This window comes from Trachemys scripta, chromosome 21 (genome assembly GCF_013100865.1).
Source record: "Trachemys scripta elegans isolate TJP31775 chromosome 21, CAS_Tse_1.0, whole genome shotgun sequence".
NCBI classification, from domain to species: domain Eukaryota; kingdom Metazoa; phylum Chordata; order Testudines; family Emydidae; genus Trachemys; species Trachemys scripta.
The window spans coordinates 3,711,549-3,730,533 of NC_048318.1; the positions used below are offsets into that span (position 1 = coordinate 3,711,549).

At 48.2% G+C, this 18,985-nt stretch overlaps 1 protein-coding gene across 2 annotated transcripts in view; it reads right to left on the reverse strand.

The window, feature by feature from the left end:
* KIRREL3 (kirre like nephrin family adhesion molecule 3) overlaps window positions 1-18,985 on the reverse strand; it is a 708,943-nt gene that overhangs the window by 138,273 nt on the left and 551,685 nt on the right. For both annotated transcript variants that reach the window (XM_034754766.1, XM_034754765.1), the window contains exon 7: window positions 12,675-12,780. In XM_034754766.1, the coding sequence (XP_034610657.1) occupies window positions 12,675-12,780 (106 nt within the window). The remainder of the gene's footprint in view (window positions 1-12,674; window positions 12,781-18,985) is intronic.

The window sequence follows — 18,985 nt, forward strand, 5'->3', positions numbered from 1 at the left end:
ACTGTATGACAGCAAAACAAATGGACTAACTAATGGATACAGGAAAGGAGGAGAAATTCTGATAAGAAACCATAGTCCAGATCCAAGCAACTTTTTTAAATAAACAACAGTGCAAGGGAAGCATTAAATCAATAACTCTCCAGTGGTTTAGCAATGCCCCTGGCTGGGCAGTCTACAAGGATTGAATTCAGGATCTCTGGCTTCAGCTGAAGGAACAGTGACTTAGGGACTTTGATAGACTCAGAAACCTCCATACGCGTAGCCTCACCACTAGCCTTGTGGTGCTTCTCCCTAGCAGGTTCTCTAGAGGCGCACATCCCAACCCACCTTAGTGGTAGGCACTGTTCAGCATGAACTTCCCTGAGATAGAGATGTCTAATGTGCCAGCCCTTTGCTTTTGGGTTGTTTGTCCCAGACATGTTCGTTCAGAGGCAGCTGGGGAGTGACCGCCAGTCCTGCATCCTAGCCTGGGTGATGTGCATAGGACAAAGGCGGCACCATGCTTCTTCCTTTAGCTAACAGCTGCCAATTATGTCTTTTTTTGTTTTCCCCTAAGCAAATTGGAAGAGGAGGGGGGCAGGGACATCATCTCCCATCAGAGGAATATTCAAGCCCCACTAACTTTAAAGGAAACCTCTTAAGAAGCAGTTGAGTTTTTTATTAATATTCAATGAGCCAACCATTCTGTTGGTTCAGAGATAAAACAGTGTTTTCTAGACAGTGTCTGGAAGAAGGTCCTGTGCAGAACGTAGCTCCCTAAGCAAACAAACAAATGGAGCCCCTCACCCTCTGCCCCCTCCTGCTGCCAGCTGGGAAGTGCAATGAATCACGGACATACAATGTGGTGGGGCATTTTGTGGATGAAAGTAAGGGCTGAGGGGAGCCATCACAGGTGGGCTGTGAGCCTTTGGTTCACTCCTCTACAGCTCTAGCATTTAGTCTGGTCATCCAATCAGGTGCTATCTGGGGTCTGGTGAGACCCATCAGTGGGGTTTTCTTGCTGGAGATGAACCCCAGCAGCTACATTTTGGGGAGCAGCCCTGGTGTCTCCTCTGATGGGACTATGCAAAAGGAAAGTCCCTTCTTCACCAGCTTGGGAAGCTGGGTTCCAACCCGGTGAGGTTCCCCTCTGACCTCACCCCACTGATGGTCCTGTGGAGTTGCATTCTGCAGGAGCTCGAGGCCCTAGTAGACATGCATGGCCTGTAGCCACATAGCTTGGGCTTTGATAGGACAAACTAATCCAGGCTGGAGGAGACCATCAAGATGCTGCTGGGAGTGGTGCTGATGAGTCACAAGGAACATACATCCCTGTGAGTCAATAATGAACCAATGCCTTATAGGTTGCTGCATGCGGAAAAGGGAGAATTTTCGTACTATTACTGGGATCATGTCCTGTCCCCCTGTGGCATTAAAGAACCCATCACACTTTCTGGGTCCTTCCAGTTTTAGTTATGTCACTCCACTGACCTAAATCCCTCTGTGGTTTCAACTGGATCATCTTCATCACTTCCTGTTCTAAACTGTTATCTAGTGTTGCAATGTGCTGTTGGGCAACTGCTGTACTCCACTGCAGAGACAGCTGCCTTTCAGCAATAGATGACATCTCTCTCCATTCAGTGCCTTATTTTCAGAGATGCTAAGCACCCAGAACTCGGGCTGATGTTGATGGGAGCAGTGGGTGCTGCTGGTCCCCCAATGTATAAAGAGAGAATGTCGTTTTTAAAGGTCTCGGGTAGCCTTGGGGATGGGAAGCACTATATCAGTGCGAGAGAGTGAGATATTTATTATTGCCCTGACGGTACCAACTTCCCATCCCTTCACAAAAATAATAAAAATTGTAACAAGCCAAAAGGCTCTGCCTCTTGCAATATTAAACCTGCCCATTTTATTCTGCCACTTTAAAGCTTCTCTTTCTTACTGTGAGTGATAAATAATAACAGCAGAAAAACACCCCACAGACACACAACTGACATCAAAAGCCAAGAGAAGATTGGTAAACAGAAAGATCTGAAGAGAGCAAAGAGGAGGCTCGGTTGAGAGTCAATTCACGTAGCTCTGACTTCTGTTGTTTCCCATTAATTTTACCCACTATCACAGGTGGTGGAACAACGACGGCAGCTAATTACTCTCTCTCTCTTCTCTTGTTTGCTTGGAGCAAAATAAACTAGCTAAATTCCAAATCCTCCTCCAGCCCCCAATCTCAGAGTTGTCCGTTGAGGGAATAGAGCACATGGGGAGTGTATTGGAGGATGATCAGTTATGTAATTTATGCACTCATATGCTTCCTGCCTGGACTCGCTGGAGGAGCCATTTCCCATTGCTTCTCCACACCGCTCCTCCCACGGCTTCTCACTATTCGATCCCAGGCCCAGCAGCTGATCTCTCAACACCCACCCTTCCACACTGCTTCTGCCTGGGACTTTATCCTCCAACACGTCAGCTTATAAGGAAGCCACGGGAGCCAATGCTGGAGACAAAGGGAAGGGGATGGCGAGGCCCCACGCCACCAAAGCAACGCAGCCCATAGGGTCAGTGAAAAGACTCCTATGGATTTCAGTGGGAACCGGATTCAACCCTACATGGTGCAGTGCTAAAGCCAGCAGAAGGCTGATCTTGCATTGGCTGGCGCCAGCATGGTATTCACGGGCACCCAAAAGAGTCCCGTCTTGTCCTCAGTCTGAAAGAAGGGCGCTCTACTAGCAATGCAGGACATTGAAGGGTGGCCGGGGGGTGGGGAAGACAGTGAAATGGGGGGCAATTTGTATGGGGGGGGTTGGGAGGTATGTCACAATTTCTTGGGACTATAAGAACCAATTAGAACCCCGTCCCCCCACCTCAAAGAGAATTAATTACAATAAAAGAACTATTCAGAACGAAGCATCTGAAGTAGCACCCACAGGCACTGCCCAACCCCCAAGGACAAGGAGCTGGGATTTGAACGCTGCTCCGCCAGCACAAGCCTCGATGAGGGGTGCGAAAGGGCAGCCTGCAGAGATCTGACTAGCCATAGTGCCCACGGCCCATCTGTGAGCCGAGCCCTGGGGAACAAGACAGACCCGCCTCTCCAGTGCCATGTTGCACACTGGGTGCCAGTGTAGCACGCTGCAGTCAGGAGGGGGGATTGTAGCCAGCTTTGCTCTCGGTTAGCCTCCTGAGTGCAGCCCACCCAGGCCCCTGGCTACCTGCCCAAGCAGCTTTGGGACTCCAGCTAGCTTTGATTTAGCTAGATCAACGCTAACTCGGGGGCGTTGTGCAGCAATCACACCTTCCAAATGCAATAGAGACGCACCCTGAAGGGCACATTCACATCTCAGCTGGGAGCATGCTGCCCAGCCCACGCAGACACACAGGTGCTAGCGCTGCTCGAGATGGCATGCTGAAAATAACGGTGTGGCCCTGGTGGCCACCTGGGTATGTCCCCGGGGAGGTGGGCAGGTTTCTGTGACTCCCAGCTCCACTGCTATTTTATCTATTCTCTCCAGGAAGCCCACGCCCAGCTGCAGTGTAGACATACCCTGTGTATTACGGCTACCACCAGGGATGTACCCGGGAACCTCTAGCACTAAAGCGCAAGCTCGACAGCTTCAGCACCAGGCACAGGCCTCACATTCTCCCTGCATCTGGCCCCGTGGGGGATACACAGCACACATTGACCAGCAGGGTACCTAGAGACCAGGTAATTAGGCCACTTCCATTCCCCATTCTCTTGTCATCCTGCTCTCATGTGAGTAAAGGAGGAGGGGCCAATGGGCTTGCGGATTAATACCTATAGCTTCCACTCCCACCGGTGCTGCCGTGCAGCAGCCTCGCCCTGCCTACTGCACCCAGCCAAGCTTTGCAGAATCCGGCCCCTCATCCTCATCTCATTCCTTCGGGAGCCTGGCTTCTCTCCCTGGACTCCGAGGTGTGGGGGGAGAGCCAGAGGGGGGCACGGAGGGGAGCTTTTGTTCCACTTCTCCAGCTTCAGGAATAGAGAGCCAACCTTTCCTGCTTGTCAGCTCCTTCCCCTTTGCAGAGGGCATTTGTCTCTGTTAGCTGAGCAGGGCTTTCCATAAAGCTGTAACAGCCATTCTGCACGCCAGGGCAGAGCCCGCGCCTTCCAGAGAGTCCCGCCTCATCGGCGCAACACGACGCCAAGTAAGATGCATGAAGCTATTAAACACTCAGGCCCGTTTGCTTTGCTCAAACTAAATGGGTTGAAAGGCCCAGATTGGTTCAATTTGGCCTCGTTTTCTGGGCTCATGCCGCTGCACTACATCACTGCGTGCGGAGTATAAGCACAGGACGTGCTCTGGGGGCTGCCGGCCGCAGGGAGCGCTGGTCCTAGGCAGGCCCAGGGGCACGTCCAGGGACGAGCCCAGCAATCCCGCCCACACAGTATAGTTCCTCTTTAATCCTTCCGGCAGGCTAGCAGCATCGGGAGGAGAGTGACAGCCTTTGCTTGTGCACAGAACAGCTTCCCCATGCAGCCCTGCCAAAATGCCAACCCCTGACCTAGGGTCCAGGCCTCAGCTCCAGAGGCGCGAAGGCTCCAGGTTAAGGCGCTTGGCTGATATTCACAGGACCTTGGTCCAGCTCTGCTACAAACTTCTCGGGAGACCTTGGGCAAGTCACTTCATCACTTCCTTTGTAAATGTGGCCGATGAGGCTTCCGGTCTTATTAGTTTATAAGATCTCCAGGCTAGAGACTGCCTTGTGCTGTGCAAATTGTGCGGTGCCTCACACAGCGGGGCCCTGATCTCCAGTCAAACTTATCCAGCTTCAGTACTTTCCTGCTCCCCGTTACCGTAGGGCCCGAGCACCTCACAACCTTTAAACATATTCATCCTCACACACCTGCTGTGTAGTCGGGGAGTGCTGTAATCCCCAGGACACAGCTGGGGAACTTAGGCACGGACAGCCTAAGGCCCAGACCCTCAGAGGTATTTAGGTGCCTAACACCCATTGAAATCATTGGGAGGATCTGGGCCGAAGTGTCTCAAGGTCATATAGTGGCAGGGCCAAGTTCCAGGCTAGCATCCCAACCATTGAGCCGTCCTTCCACCACGTGCTACGCTGCCCTCCAGGAACTGCTATGATACGCAGTGGAGAAAACCGGGCCATTTTCAGGGATGCTTTGGCCCCTCCCTCCAGACCAAACCAAAATGACACCTCAACCCCCACCCCAATCACAGGAATTGCAATAGTCACTAAAGCCATCATTGCTTTCAGCCCCATCTTCCAGCTCCGTGCCTGACCTGGTATAAACTGAGACTGGAGAGAGCAGCGTCAAGCGTGGAGGCTGCCTTTGGCGAACGACTTTCTCTGAAATGGGAAATCCTTGGGATTTGAGCTCAGGTAGGACCGTCATCTGATTGGGATCCCCAAGTGGGAACACAAGCGGAGCAGTAGCATCTTCAGACAGAGCCAGCCCCACTCTCACCCCACCACCCCGGTAGAGAAAATGCACTCATCAGGAAAGCCAGTTGGAAAATTTCCGATGGAAAGTTTTCCTTTGGAAAACGAGGTTTTTGTCAGCATCAAAACGTTTTGTGGCAAGGTTGACTGCGATAACGTTTTCGTTGAATAAATCAGAACATAGCACTCTGATGACCTCTTCAGGACGGCGTGTTTTGATTGCCCAGTTTGAAACAACTTTTCCTTTCCATTTTAAAAAATTGCATATTAGAGAAAATAATGTAAAAGATTTAAAAATCAAAATAGGAAAAAGGGTTTTGATTTTATCAAAACAAAATGGTTCCATTGACCTGAAATGGCTTTTTCCCCTGGAATTTCGTTTCATGGGAAACGTCAGAATTTTTTGTTCTTTTTCATTTTAGAACAGAATTTTTTTTGCAATCATGAAGTTTCCAATGAAATGGAAACTCCGGGTGCTGCACAGCTCTATTCACCGGCCTTCAGAATAACTGAATAGTGCTGCTGCCTTGTACAAGGCAGGGGACAACTTTACTGGCTTATTATTAACAATAAACCCACTTCATGGATATCTTTCATCGGAGGACCTCAAAGCACTTAACGAAGAAGGCAAGCATGCCAGCTGGGCTGAAAACGCAGTAGTGAGCATAGAACTGCCTCCCTGTGGCCCAGGGGGAGGATTTTATCTCACACCACATGGGGAGAAAATGACAGAACTTAGCAATGCCCTATTTCCCATCACCCTCATCTCTAAAGGACACCAACCTCAGTGTGTCCACACTTGAAGCCAAGCTTTGCCCTGCCAATACACGTGTCCGAGCAGATTTCGGAGCACTTTCTGTAACCCATGAGATGTAGATACCCTCCATGGGGGTCCAAACTTACACCTCTCAACACTGTGACACAGACCTCCATAACTTGGGCTAAAGCAGCAACTCTGTCAACAGGCAGTAGTAGCAGGCTGTTATCTTCTATTAGCACTAGCTTCTGGAGGGAGAAACACCCTCCTCTTTACAAGCACGTTATATGCGTATGTTCCCCCGTGTCCCCATGAGGGTTCATACAACAGTCCACGTGTATATGCAGAATAGGGTTGCCAACCCTCCCGGACTGTCCTGGAGTCTCCCGAAATTAAAGGTTAGTCTTTAATGAAAGATTATGTCATGTGATGAAACCTCCAGGAACATGTCCAACCCAAACTGGCAACTGCAATGCAGAAAGTACTATGGAATGCCTGCAATTGGAAGGATGTGTGTGTATGCAGTAACAGGAGCATGTATGAGGATGCACGTGTGTCCTTTTCTGTGCAAGAGTGTGTGTGTGTGTGTGTGTGTGCGTGCGCACACATACACAAGTAAAGGCGTGCATGAGTAGGCACGTGGCCACACAAGAGTGTGCCAATGTTTGTTAGTGCAGGTATGTGTGCAGGGACACTCCATGTCACATGCCCAGCGTGCTGCAAGGCTTGTGCACGTGACGCGACATGGCATGCACTCGGGTGCAAACACGTGTTTGTGACCTCGTCATGCTTAGAGAATGCAGACACTGGCTTTGCAATACAGAGTCCCAGTGCGAAGCCAAGAGAGGCGACAGCTTGCACAGGTTATTCATGGCAAAGACGACAGTGCCGAGTCTGCAGTGGACCCCTGCCCAGAAAAAGGCATTTGTATTGTTTAGACATTTCCTTCTCTGTTCAAAGTTGTTTACCAACAAACACACTGGGAGGTATAAAAAAGAAATGTTGGCCAGAGACCAAGACCTGATATTTCTATCAGAGGATGAGAGGAGCCCCATAATATAAATCAGAGCAGGTCAGTCCCCTGGAGAAAAAAAAATAGCTCTTCTTCCACCTGATCCTAGTTTGATTTTATTTATTTCAAAGAACAGGATGCTCATTGTCTCTGGTCTCGGGTCTTGCATGACTCCTAAGGAGTCTTGCACCTCCTCTGCAGCCCAGGTCTAGTCTTTCTCGGGGGGATTGAATTACACAGACCACATGGCCCTGGGGACTCCGGGATTTCACCCAAGCGCTGATTTCATATTCGTCTGTTTTCTGATGCCTCCGTGGGCTCTGTCTGCATCCAAGACTCTACACATGTTCCACTCCTTAATACGGTTTCCCTTCAAAAGCAGAGGCAAGGTTCAGAAAGCTGGTTTGTTTGTACTTTCCCGGCTCACAGCTCTGAGTGCATGAACTGCTCGGATAAAGTCTGCTGATTTTTGTAATAAGAAAATGTGACTCTCTCTCCTCTTATTGAGAGCCCTGGAGAGCCACCACATCTTTTATCCCTGTGCTTGGCTGATGGGCACGTGGCTCGTCCCCGTTTGAATGGCTGCAGATGACGTCTAGAACTGTGCAAAGGGATGTTTTCACCCACTGCTGTGAACTGGAGCCAAAGCCAGATGTCATCATGGTGCTGGGGCCACGGTGTGGGAACTGCCACGTGACTAGGGATTTTGTTGTACAACCTGAGGCATCTTAAAGTGACCCAGTGCTTGGCACTTTCTGAAAATTTAGACCCCTTTAAGGAGTTTCAGGTTGGACGCCCAAAATAAACAAGCGCTTTGAAAATCTTGGCCACTGAGGTTTGGATGAGATATAAAGTCAAAGTCCTGGACTGCTTACCATCATTAACAATCTCATAATGCCATCAATCCCAAGGTCCCAGTCATATTCCAGTTTTAGAATGTACCTCTTGCCTGTCCACTTCTCCCTACAGTTTCAAAGGGAAATATTATTGGGGGGGGGGGTTCCCCTTCTTCTTCATATCCTCTCCTAAACGGCTGTGTCCTGTCCTGACAGCTGCTGTGTTCCACTCCAGAGACGGCTGCATTTCAGCGGTGGGAGAACTGACCCTTTTGCAAAGTCTGTCGGGATTCTTCGGCATGAAACCGGAAAGCCCTAAATCAATCATAGCTGTTAGATGAAAGGAAACCCTGGAATGGCGGCAAAATCCCCTTAGCTTGTTATTGTGGTGAAAAAAAAAAAGTGTCGAGTGATGTTAATCCATTAAGGGAGCTTAAGAAACTCAAACAAATGAAGTGCTCACATTTTTCAGGCTCCTTTTCTTTGAAAAACAAAACAACAACTAAACAATTTGCTATGCAAAAAATACAACCCATCAAATGAGCAATTAATTTTTTTAGAAAGACCATCATGCAATGGATCATAAAATGCTTTGGAGTGAGTGAGACACAGAGAGGGCTTGATAGAGCTGCGGATGCTGACACTAAGGCAACTAGGGAGGGTGAAAGGACAAATGGCACTGAAGTGGGGGAGAAGGAAAGGGAAAGCAGTGCTAGAGCTGCAGGGAGGATGACTGGAAGGAGGCAGGAATGGGGAAGAGGAGTGTGATATTTAGACACAACATGGTGATTAAAGAACAGAAGGACAGCTCTTTGTGCTGTTACAAGGGAGCAAACCTGTTTGAGACCCTGCCCTGGGGGAGTCCCCATTGTAGGGGAATTCTTAATGGAATGGAGCTCCTATGCCACACACCCCATGCTGTGGCCAGTGCAGTGGGCCTGGCCAGAGGAAAGGGGGCATGGCTGGGCATCCCTTACACCCTGGTGATACCAGAGGCTGGGGCATTGGGAGACAATGCAAATTAGAGCAGCCCTGAGACTGCTCTAATATGCACCAGTGGTGAGTGGAATCTAGCCCAGCACCAAGTGCCCCAGGGCCACTGAGATGCAAAGGTGTCATAAAGCCATTTCAGCAGCCCCTCCTTAGCTGCACTAAGCAGAAGCTGAGGAAAAGGCTAGTTCAAGCAGTCTTGAGCTTTGGGGTTGTGTCAGGCTGCGGCCAATGTCTTGTCACTCAGCCAAGGGGGGTTGTTTTCCCTTTGACTGTGCAAGTGAATGCATCATAGTGTAATGTCTCCTGAGAAAGTTCACCAAGTTATTTTCCCAGCTTGGCATGTGCTTCTTCATCTTTTTTTTTTTACCATACTTATGAAAACAGAGCTATTTGTATCTTTGACATTAATTGACTTCTCAAATTAATAACTCTTCTTTGTAACTAGGAATGCAATTATTGCTTTATTGCGCTGATGGCAAGATTTCCAGCCAGCAGGAATAGCTGCTACCAGCACACTCAATTGTGCTAATTAAGCTGTAAAAGTCTAACAGGAGGTAGGTCATGATAACCTGTCCCCGGAGGTGCTGCTCAGTTAATACAAACTGTTTTTTTTGTAAAAGTATAAATGATTGTGCATGTGTGTGTAACACCAAGTGATGAGTGATGAGCAGCTGATTACAGCTGTCAATATGAAAGCCACTGCAATGCTGAAGGAGGGCCAACAAGAGAAGTGATGTTGTCTGGTGCAGTGGTTCTCAACCTTTTTTCATTTGCGGACCCCTTTGGAAATCTATTGCCTGTATATATATAGTTGAATTCTGTACAGTCAGTTTCTAGTCTAAGTCATTTATAGAACCCTTGTGCAGATCCTGATAATATGATTGGCCCTCTCCTTTCTCATATGCTTTGATCATCAATGAAGTGGTTAACGACACCACTAATACATAACCTTTATACAGTAACATCTAGTGTTACGAACACCAGAGTTACAAACTGACCAGTCAACCGCATACCTCGTTTGGAATCGGAAGTACACAATCAGGCAGCAGCAGAGGCCAAAAAAAATACAGTACAGTACTGTGTTAAACGTAAACTACGAAAAGAAAATAAAGGGAAAGCAGCATTTTTCTTCTGCACAGTAAAGTTTCAAAGCTGTATTAAGTCAATGTTCAGTTGGAAACTTTTGAAAGAACCACCATAATGTCTTGTTCAGAGTTACAGACATTTCAGAATTACTAACAACCTCCATTCCAAGGTGTTCGGAACTCGGAGGTTCTATGGTATATCGCGTCACATGTGGAAAACACTGTACTGTAATTAGTCATTGGCTAATTAATTCTCAAATCATATGCAAGTGGTAGGCAAGTATTATTCTACAGAAGAGGAAATTGAGACAGGAAGGTGAAATGACTTGCTCAACATCACACTGTGAGAGGCTGGGTTAGAACTCAGAGCCTCTGGATTCCCCAACCTGTGCCCGTTCCACAGCTCATGCTGCCCCACTCTGGCTATTTAAATCAGCGCCACTGGGATTCAGCGTTCACACTCGGCTAGGATAAACGGGTCTGCTCACACCTCTTTCAGAGCTATTGTAGCAGGTTGTCCGTAGATTCAGGCAGACACCACAGCACTGCTATGCAATTAGTCACATTCTGAGCATTTTCTATCCAGTCATAAGGGCTCGAAGGTTTTGATTTTTTTTTTTTAACTCAAAAGCTTAGATTCTGGGGTGCAAGATGGACCCTCGAGAAAAGTGACCCATGGTGTTGAACCAGTCTGACCCTGACTTTTGTGAACATTAATTTACCACTAAGAGACCCCCTGGGAGAAGGGTATTATTTCTGAGGCGCAGACAGATTCAATGACTTTCTCCAAGGTCATTGGCAAATTTAAGACTGGAACACAGAAGTCCAGGTATTAGCAACTTTTTCTAGCCTCCCAGACTCTACAACCTTCTCCATCTAGCTGGATCTGGCCAAGATCCTCCCCATATTTGGAGCAGGGCGGTCGTGAGTTGTGCTGGTTAGGAAATTTTTGATGAAACTTTTTTTTTTCACCAAAAAATGCCGATTTTTCTAAAACTGGTCATGAAACAGGATCAGATTTGACAAATCCCCTGAAACGAAAAATTTTTGGAAAAGAAAAATTTGGAAATTGTCCAAATGTTTTGTTTTGACATTTTTTGTTGTTTGAGTTGAAATGACTTTCCAATTCTAAATGTTAGTACATTTACATTTTAAAAAGGGGTTAAAAAAGTGAAAATAAAAATGAAACATGTTGAAACTGAAATGATCGAAATGAACGGTTTCGATTGACCTGGCACAATTTCTTTTCAGTTTGCTGGTTTGCAAAAATATTTGAGATTTTTGACTTTTCAGGATGCGAAAAAATATTGAAATCTCAAAAATTCTTTCAGGAGAGGGAAAACATTTCCTGCCCACCCCCAGTCTTGAGTGAACCCCTGGCCCTGTTTTGGACCCCCAGTTTGAACACCCCCACTCTATGCCAGTGGCTCTCAAGCTTTCCAAACGACTGTACCCCTTTCAGGAGGCTGATTTGTCTTGCGTACCCCCAAGTTTCACCTCACTTATTAACTACTTGCTTACCAAATCAGACATAAAAATACAAAAGTGTCACAGCGCACTGTTACTGACAAATTGCTTCCTTTCACATTTTTACCATATAATTATAAAATAAATCGATTGGAATATCAATATTGTACTTACAGTTCAGTGTATGGTATATACAGCGGTATAAACAAGTCATTATCTATATGACATTTTAGTTTGTATTGTCTTCGCTAGTGCTTTTTATGTCGCCTGTTGTAAAACTAGGCAAATATTTAGATGAGCTGATGTACCCCCTAGAAGACCTCTCTGTGTACCCCCAGGGGTACACGCACCCCTGGTTGAGAACCACCACTCTATGCTAGGTGGCCTCCAATGATCCTGCATTTTACCTTATACTGTTCTGATTAAACAGCCTCTGGCCTGGGTACCAAGAGTGCAATAGAAGCCCAGAGATGCTAATGAAATTGTATCTTTCGAAAAGACTATGTAAAAAACAAACAACCCCCAAATTCTCCCATAATAGACTGTTCATTCAGTGTGTGTTTTGATCGTTATGCCCCCAAACATATGGTTACGCTACCATGCTGCAAGGGCTCTAATCCCCTCTAAAGTGCCAGTGAATCTCTGACCAAGGAGTTTGGTGTGTGCAGCAAAATGCAGCCGGCGGCCGTTGCAGAGATGGAGTCCATTAACATACAACAGCACTATCGAGGGGACAGACTGTGGCTGGAGCACCAGACAGCACTGGTCTCTGGCTGCAGCAGCCCTGCTCAGCCAGGAGAGGGAGTGGGTATGCGGGAGCAGGTCCATTCCGGTACAGGAGGGAGCAATGCTAGTTCTATACCCCACCTAATACATCACATGGTCAGTGCAGTTGGGCCAAAGCCCATCTTATCCAATCCAGAAGAGCAGGTGCCAGGCTGTAGCCACGCATGGTAATAAACACAGCAATACACAACAGCTCCAAAACCACTGGCTGCACTCAGGGAAGCAGCTCCATACGGCCAGCCAGTAGAGTACATCAACATGAGCATGACTCCAGTAAGGGGGCAGTGTTAAACATCCCCCATAGCGAACAAAAGCCCACTCCTGGCGGGCAGTCTTACCTGTACTGGGTTGCCGCTGGGTTAGCCTTGGCAGAGCAGTGAAACTTCACCGTGTTGTCCTCAAGCACTGGCTGGGGCTCTACGGACAAGTTGACGAGAGGCGGGTCTGCAAGGAGACATCGACAATCCATCAGCTGTCACATGGATAAGTGTATTGGACTGCCGCAGAAGGCGCATCGCTCAGCTCCGGCCATGCCTTCTGCTGCAGTGGGTGAATGCTAACTGGCAGGTATGTGACCCAAGTGATTGATTTAAACCCTTTCATGCCAGAAGTCCAAAGTCCCGAAAGCACTTGGTGAAGCCATGTGCTCTTTGGGACACAGCAGAGATCGGGGAGTTGGGGCTCACAGGCTCTGTTCCCAACTCGGCCACTTATGTGCTGCATGAGTCTCAGGGTCTCTCTCCCAAATCTATACAGGGCCTTTCCACCCACAGTGCAGCTCATGGGGCTTCTTTCTTTGCTCCAAGAGACAGAGGGACTAAGGGGCCTTTACCAGGTTCAGAGCCTGCTGTTCCGGTGATCAGCTCAGCGATGGGCTGAAGAGGATGCTTCGGATGGAGCAAGTGCCAGCAAACACTGGGGCATGTGCTGAGTTCAGCGAGGATGGTGTGAAAGGCAGCACAGGAGGCATTTGCAGCATTGGGGTTAGTTCACAAGCACACTCTGCCCTCCTCATTATTTATATTACAGTATTATTTGTCTAGCAGCAGGAGCTCAGGCCCCATTGTGCAAGGGGCTGTACAAATACACTGTTCAAGACAGTTCTTACCCTAAAGTGCTTAGACTAAATAGACGAGACAGAGAAAGGAAACGGAGCAGAGCAGGGAATTACTTATCCAAGGTCACACAGCAGAACAGCAAACAGAACCCGGGTCTCGGCAGCCCCCCGCTTAGCCACTGGATCACACTGTGGCCCTGGCTTTGGGCACACCCCCGTCAACAGCTGCTTGTCTGTGACTGGCCTTCTCCTCTTAATTCTGGCTGAGGAGGATGTACCTCAGGGATCCTAACAAAACAGGTCAGCTCTTGGCAGTATCACCCCTAAATGTTTCCTCCATTTCTCTCTTCTCTGTAAGGAGGCTATTGGCAAAAGAACCTCAAACAGGTCTCTTACATACAGGTACTCCTACTACGTCACCAATCTATCTATCTGCGCACTCACGGATCACTCAGTAGCTCATCACCGTTTGCACTCTCCCTGGGAGGTGAGGCATGGTGCTCACTGGATCTTCCAGCCAATGAAAGTCCAGTTCAGGTCTGACATTCTTCTCTTGCCTTCTCTCCTCTCCCTTTCTCTTTTCTCCTCCCTGGTTTTTGGCTCTGTCTGTTATCTGGGCAAACACTGGGGCAGAGGGGGCTGACCCCTGGCTTTGATGGCTAATAAGTCAGGGATCATCCCAGCTGGAGACGACTCAAGATAAAGAGCTGAAAGACAGAGAAGAAACTAGAACCATCCAGTGCTAAATGACACGGCACAGCAATTATCCTAATGCACACACACATCACGCACAGCCCCCCACACACGGATATGCACACATCACAGCTCACACAGACACGCACAAAAACTAGAATACACACCTCTCTCTCTCATACACAGGCAAACAACACGTGCATGTATACACAGGGGCCCACACAAAGACATGTGCTGCACCCTAACATACAGCCACACAATATTCACTCCTAGGCACACTGTGCATAGATACACACAAGGAAGCATACACACATCCCCACAAGGCAGCAAGCCAGACTTGTACAACATGTGCTGAGAATGTGTTGCTCCTCTAGAGCTGCTGAACTGTGCTGTATGCTGACCCTCTCCCCATTCCCACCTTTGTGCCTTTGGAGGCCACCTGGAGGAGGAGATGTTATTGCAGACATCAAACCCTTACCGGACTTGTGCTCTGCACCAGCATTCTTTTGCTATAACAGAACCAAGGCAACAAGCAGCCAGGATGCATTCCAGACTGCCCAGAGTCCACATGCTGATCTGCAGCTTAAATGTTTGCCCACTACCACACCAACCCACACGGACCATCCGCTCCTGTTCTCCAGCACTCCGCTCTATCCAAGGCCTCGGGGGTGGATGGCTGATTTACAGTGGCGTTGAGCAACTGCTGTTCCCATCGGTTTTACTTGGAGTTCTGCACCTCTAAAAATCAGGCCCTGAGGTTTCAGCGGGGTCCATCTAAGCCACGTGGGATGGGGACTTTTCCAAGGGAGACTTTCAGTGGTCTGTTTAATAGCCTGGGGCAAGACCCCATGCTTTCACATTGTTCATGTTAATAACTTATGCACTGTACCAAAAATCAGCTAAGGGTCCAGCAGGGGGACGCGCTAGCTTGCTTTCATTTCTAAAGCGAATGGCTCAGGACTTTTACAACCCACTCCAGGATCCTGCTGGGAGGCAGGCGTCATTATCCCCATTTTACACACAGGGAGTGTGTAAGTATTGGAAACGTGACTTGGGCAAGTACCCACAGAGGTGGGCACAGAATCCAGGAGGCCTGGGGCTGACTGGGACCATCCTGCTGTCACCACCATTCCTAGGATTAGAGCCCTTGAGACTGAAGGGCTCTGTTTATCCCTCACATGTGCTCTGCACACTTCAGCAGCTGGCCAGCTCTGCCTTCATTGTCTCACTAATGGGCCCCACCCTTGACCTGGGAGAATTAGCTCAAGGGGAATTCTGTTTCCAAGGCCCATTCAGATCTCAACCTCTCTGTGTTAAGGCCAGCAGAAGTACCAGTGAATGCCAGTGGGGATGGTGATCTTGTAATCTAGACACTTGTTCACTGGCAACGAGATGGAGGTGACCAAGCCACCCAGAAGCAGACAGAAAGTAACAACAGAAAGTGATCACTACTGACCTGAGCCCCTCTATCTTGAGGGCCTTCACTGTTGGACAGGAGGGAATTTCAAGCCTTTGTTGGCAGAAGAAAGGTAAAGCTCTGTGAGACAGAGTGCACTTGGGGGCTGGCCCATGACTTTTGGAATGAACTCACTAAGGCCCATCACAAAGCTTCCCACCTTCCATCCAAGGGCAAAGCACATTTCTTTGACCTGCAATTCTCCAATGTCAGCGTAGAGCAACAGCTATATATCCGCCCCCTCCAAAACAAAGCTCTCCCCTGCACACGCTTCTCCCCCTGGGGAGAGGATGAGAAGACAAACACATGACACACATGTGGGCACCTCACTTATTTCACTACTGGAAGGCACTCAGGCCCAGATATGCAAAAGTATTTAGGTGCCTGTCACTGATTTCCACGGGAGCTGGGCACCTAAATATCTTTGAGGATCTGGGCCTCAGATACTGCAGTGATGAGCATGGGATAAGAACCTATTTAGATTAGAAGAAGAACCATCCTATTAGTTAGATGGGCCTCCAACAGTGACATCACTTTGCATTTCTTTAGTGCCTTTCCTCCCAAAGGATCCAGAAGCACTTTCCAAGCCAGCCGTGCCCATCACATTCCTACGCTGCATGGTACTTGCTAATATTCCCATGCTGGCTGGGAGTTCTTAAATCTACCACGATTTAATGCACATACAAGCTCAGACATGACATTTCACTTCAAAAAATAAAGGGAGGCTTGTGAATCCCATTTAAGGGAATAAACTGTCTTGCTTTGAAATGTTCCTGTCTCACATTGCACTCTGTAATGATGATTTTTTGTGCATCTATTACCTTGAAAGCGGCATTTACTCTCTTTCATCAGCCTAATCATCCCTGCCAAGTCCTAACTGGTGTCACAGACCTTTCTTTAGACTGATACTCTCTGTTATTTTGCCTTTTATATGATAAGCATCTAAAATACTTACTGCCCAACAAAATTTAGAAGAGAGGTGAAGAGAAGAGAAGAAAGCTTCAGCAAGGGTTGGACATGTACATGGCTATAAAGACTATCCAGACTTATCATCATTAATGACAGGGTTATTAAACCCCAAGCTTCAGGATTTAAGCCAATCTCTAACGAACCGAGACCGGGCTGGGGGAAGATGATCCCACATCTACTACTTATATCTTTTACTGAAGGATCTGGCCACTGTACGAGACAGGACCTTGGACTACAAGGACCTTGGGTCTGATCCACTTTAACATGTCTTATGTTGCTTAGCAAAATCTCTATAGAGCTTGGCTTTATCAACAAGTGTTCTAGGAAGCCAAGACATTTCCCGATGTGATGTCTTAGCTTTCTCTGTGTGTCTGTGATGTTACCTGCTAGTGTCTTGGCCACAGAGAGGATGAGGGATCTACTCCTAGTTCCAATGAAAGGCTTTCCTTTAGTTCACATGGTGGAGGCCTACAGCTGAAGAAGCAGGGATCCAGGCCCTGGTCCAAGATTTGTGTAGTGACTGTTTATAGAACATGGATTCCTTACACTGTGATCTAAGTACAAAAGCTTCACCCAGAAATACAAAAGGAGCTCACGACTCAGAGCTCAGTAAGGGTGAGGTTCAATCAGCCCTAGGAAGGTACAGCTGCCTTTGTGAAGAGGCAGGTCCGCAGTGGGGCATCCATCTGGGATAGATCTGGATGTTGGGATAGGCATGGCCAGGAAGTCAGTTCTTGTGTATGCTTTGGAGTCTCCACTGGGGTTAGAAATCAGCCCTCTGCAAGCCAACTTCATGTGCTGCTATCACAGAAGGGAAGTCAGCTGATGATTACCACCATCTGCTGATTCCTCATCCTTTAATAGTAGAGTATTTTCCTATAGGACCTACTGCTAAAAGCAGGGGATTCTCCCACTGCCCTGTTGGAGACCAATGCAGGAGCTCTAAGGTTGCCCCTGTGCTTCTGTGGGGAAATATCAGTGATGCTGCCCAAGGGGGTGCCACCTTTGGTCTGAAGGTATGGCTGAGAGAGACCACAGCTGGGATTCCCAAAGTTGCCTGTGGGATTTGGATGCCAAGATCCTATTAAAATTAATGGGAACTGGGTGTTGAAATCCCCTAGGCAGCTTTGAGAATCGCAGCTGCGGTCTCTCTCAACCATGGTCTCAGCCTTCAGACCGATCTCATTCAGTGTGATGGCTGCCCTCCTGGCCGACAGACTGGGGGGCTTGAATAGGGGACTTCCAGAGCTATGAGCATGAGCTGCTGCAGCTTGAGCTAACGAGCCAAGGCTCCACAGCTGGGGCTGTAACAGACTGGTATTGTCAGTAGGTTAGCAAGGAGAAGGACCTGTAACACACACTCACCAGTGGGTTACACCAGCATTCATGGCTCCATTATTCATCAGGGTGGCACCTAAAAGTGGGATGAGTTTCAGAACTCCCACAACTCCTGTTGACTTGAGTGGGGACATGGGAACGCTCAGCACCTTGGGTAATAAGGCCGCTTTTATTTTAGGTGCCTAAATTTGGGGATTAGGAGCCTATCTTTAGTCACCCAGATGGCAAGATGCTGGACTTTGTGGATCACACTGGAACCAGGCAGCAGGACAGGAAAAGTAACAAAGGGAAGAGCAGTTCACTGAATTCTTCTGAACCTAGGAAACTGGCTTCCTTTGAATGCTGATGGGAACACATTGCAATGATGCAGCTTCCATCCAAGGAGCTTCTTAACTGTTCCCACCTAGCGGCCCGCTGACGCAGGTGAGCACAGCTAGCCCGTTGTACGGAGGAAGGTGCTGGTACTAACCCCACATTTCACCCCAGGCATGGAGAGAGTAAAGCCTGGATTGCTCCTCACCCTATAGGGATATGCGGGGCCTAAGACGCTTCCCCCTTGTAGAGTGGGATAGACACCATCGCCATGCTTGTGCTCCCACACACAAGGGCCAGAGGAGTCTAGATTGCCCAAAAGGTCCTTCCATAGGGCTCAAGTCATGACCCTGCTGCTTCTTGCATGATGGTCAATGGAAAAGCCAAGAATAGAATGGCTGCAGGCCCATTGGCTTAGCCAAACTGGACATTAGGCACAAATCTGTGATGATGATTTAACCATTTGAACAATCCACCAAGGGAAGTGGTGGATTCCCCATCTCTTGTTGTTTTCAAATCAAGCCTGGAGGCCTTCCTGAAAGAAGCTTTAACCAAACACAAGATATGGGGCTCGGTACAGGAGTAAGTGCATGAAATTCTATCGCCGGTGATAGACAGGAGAATCTAATGGTCCCTTTGACTCTAAACTCTACACATCCATGTATCTATGAACCACAAGTCCATCCTCCTTCCCAAGGGTGTCCAATGGTCCTGACTGTATCACAAAGGTATTATGATCCAGGTGGCTAGCACATCCAGTCTGTTTGCTGTTCCCTTAGCTCATGTTTCACTAGCTCTCTCTAGCCTCCTTCTGTCGTACTTCT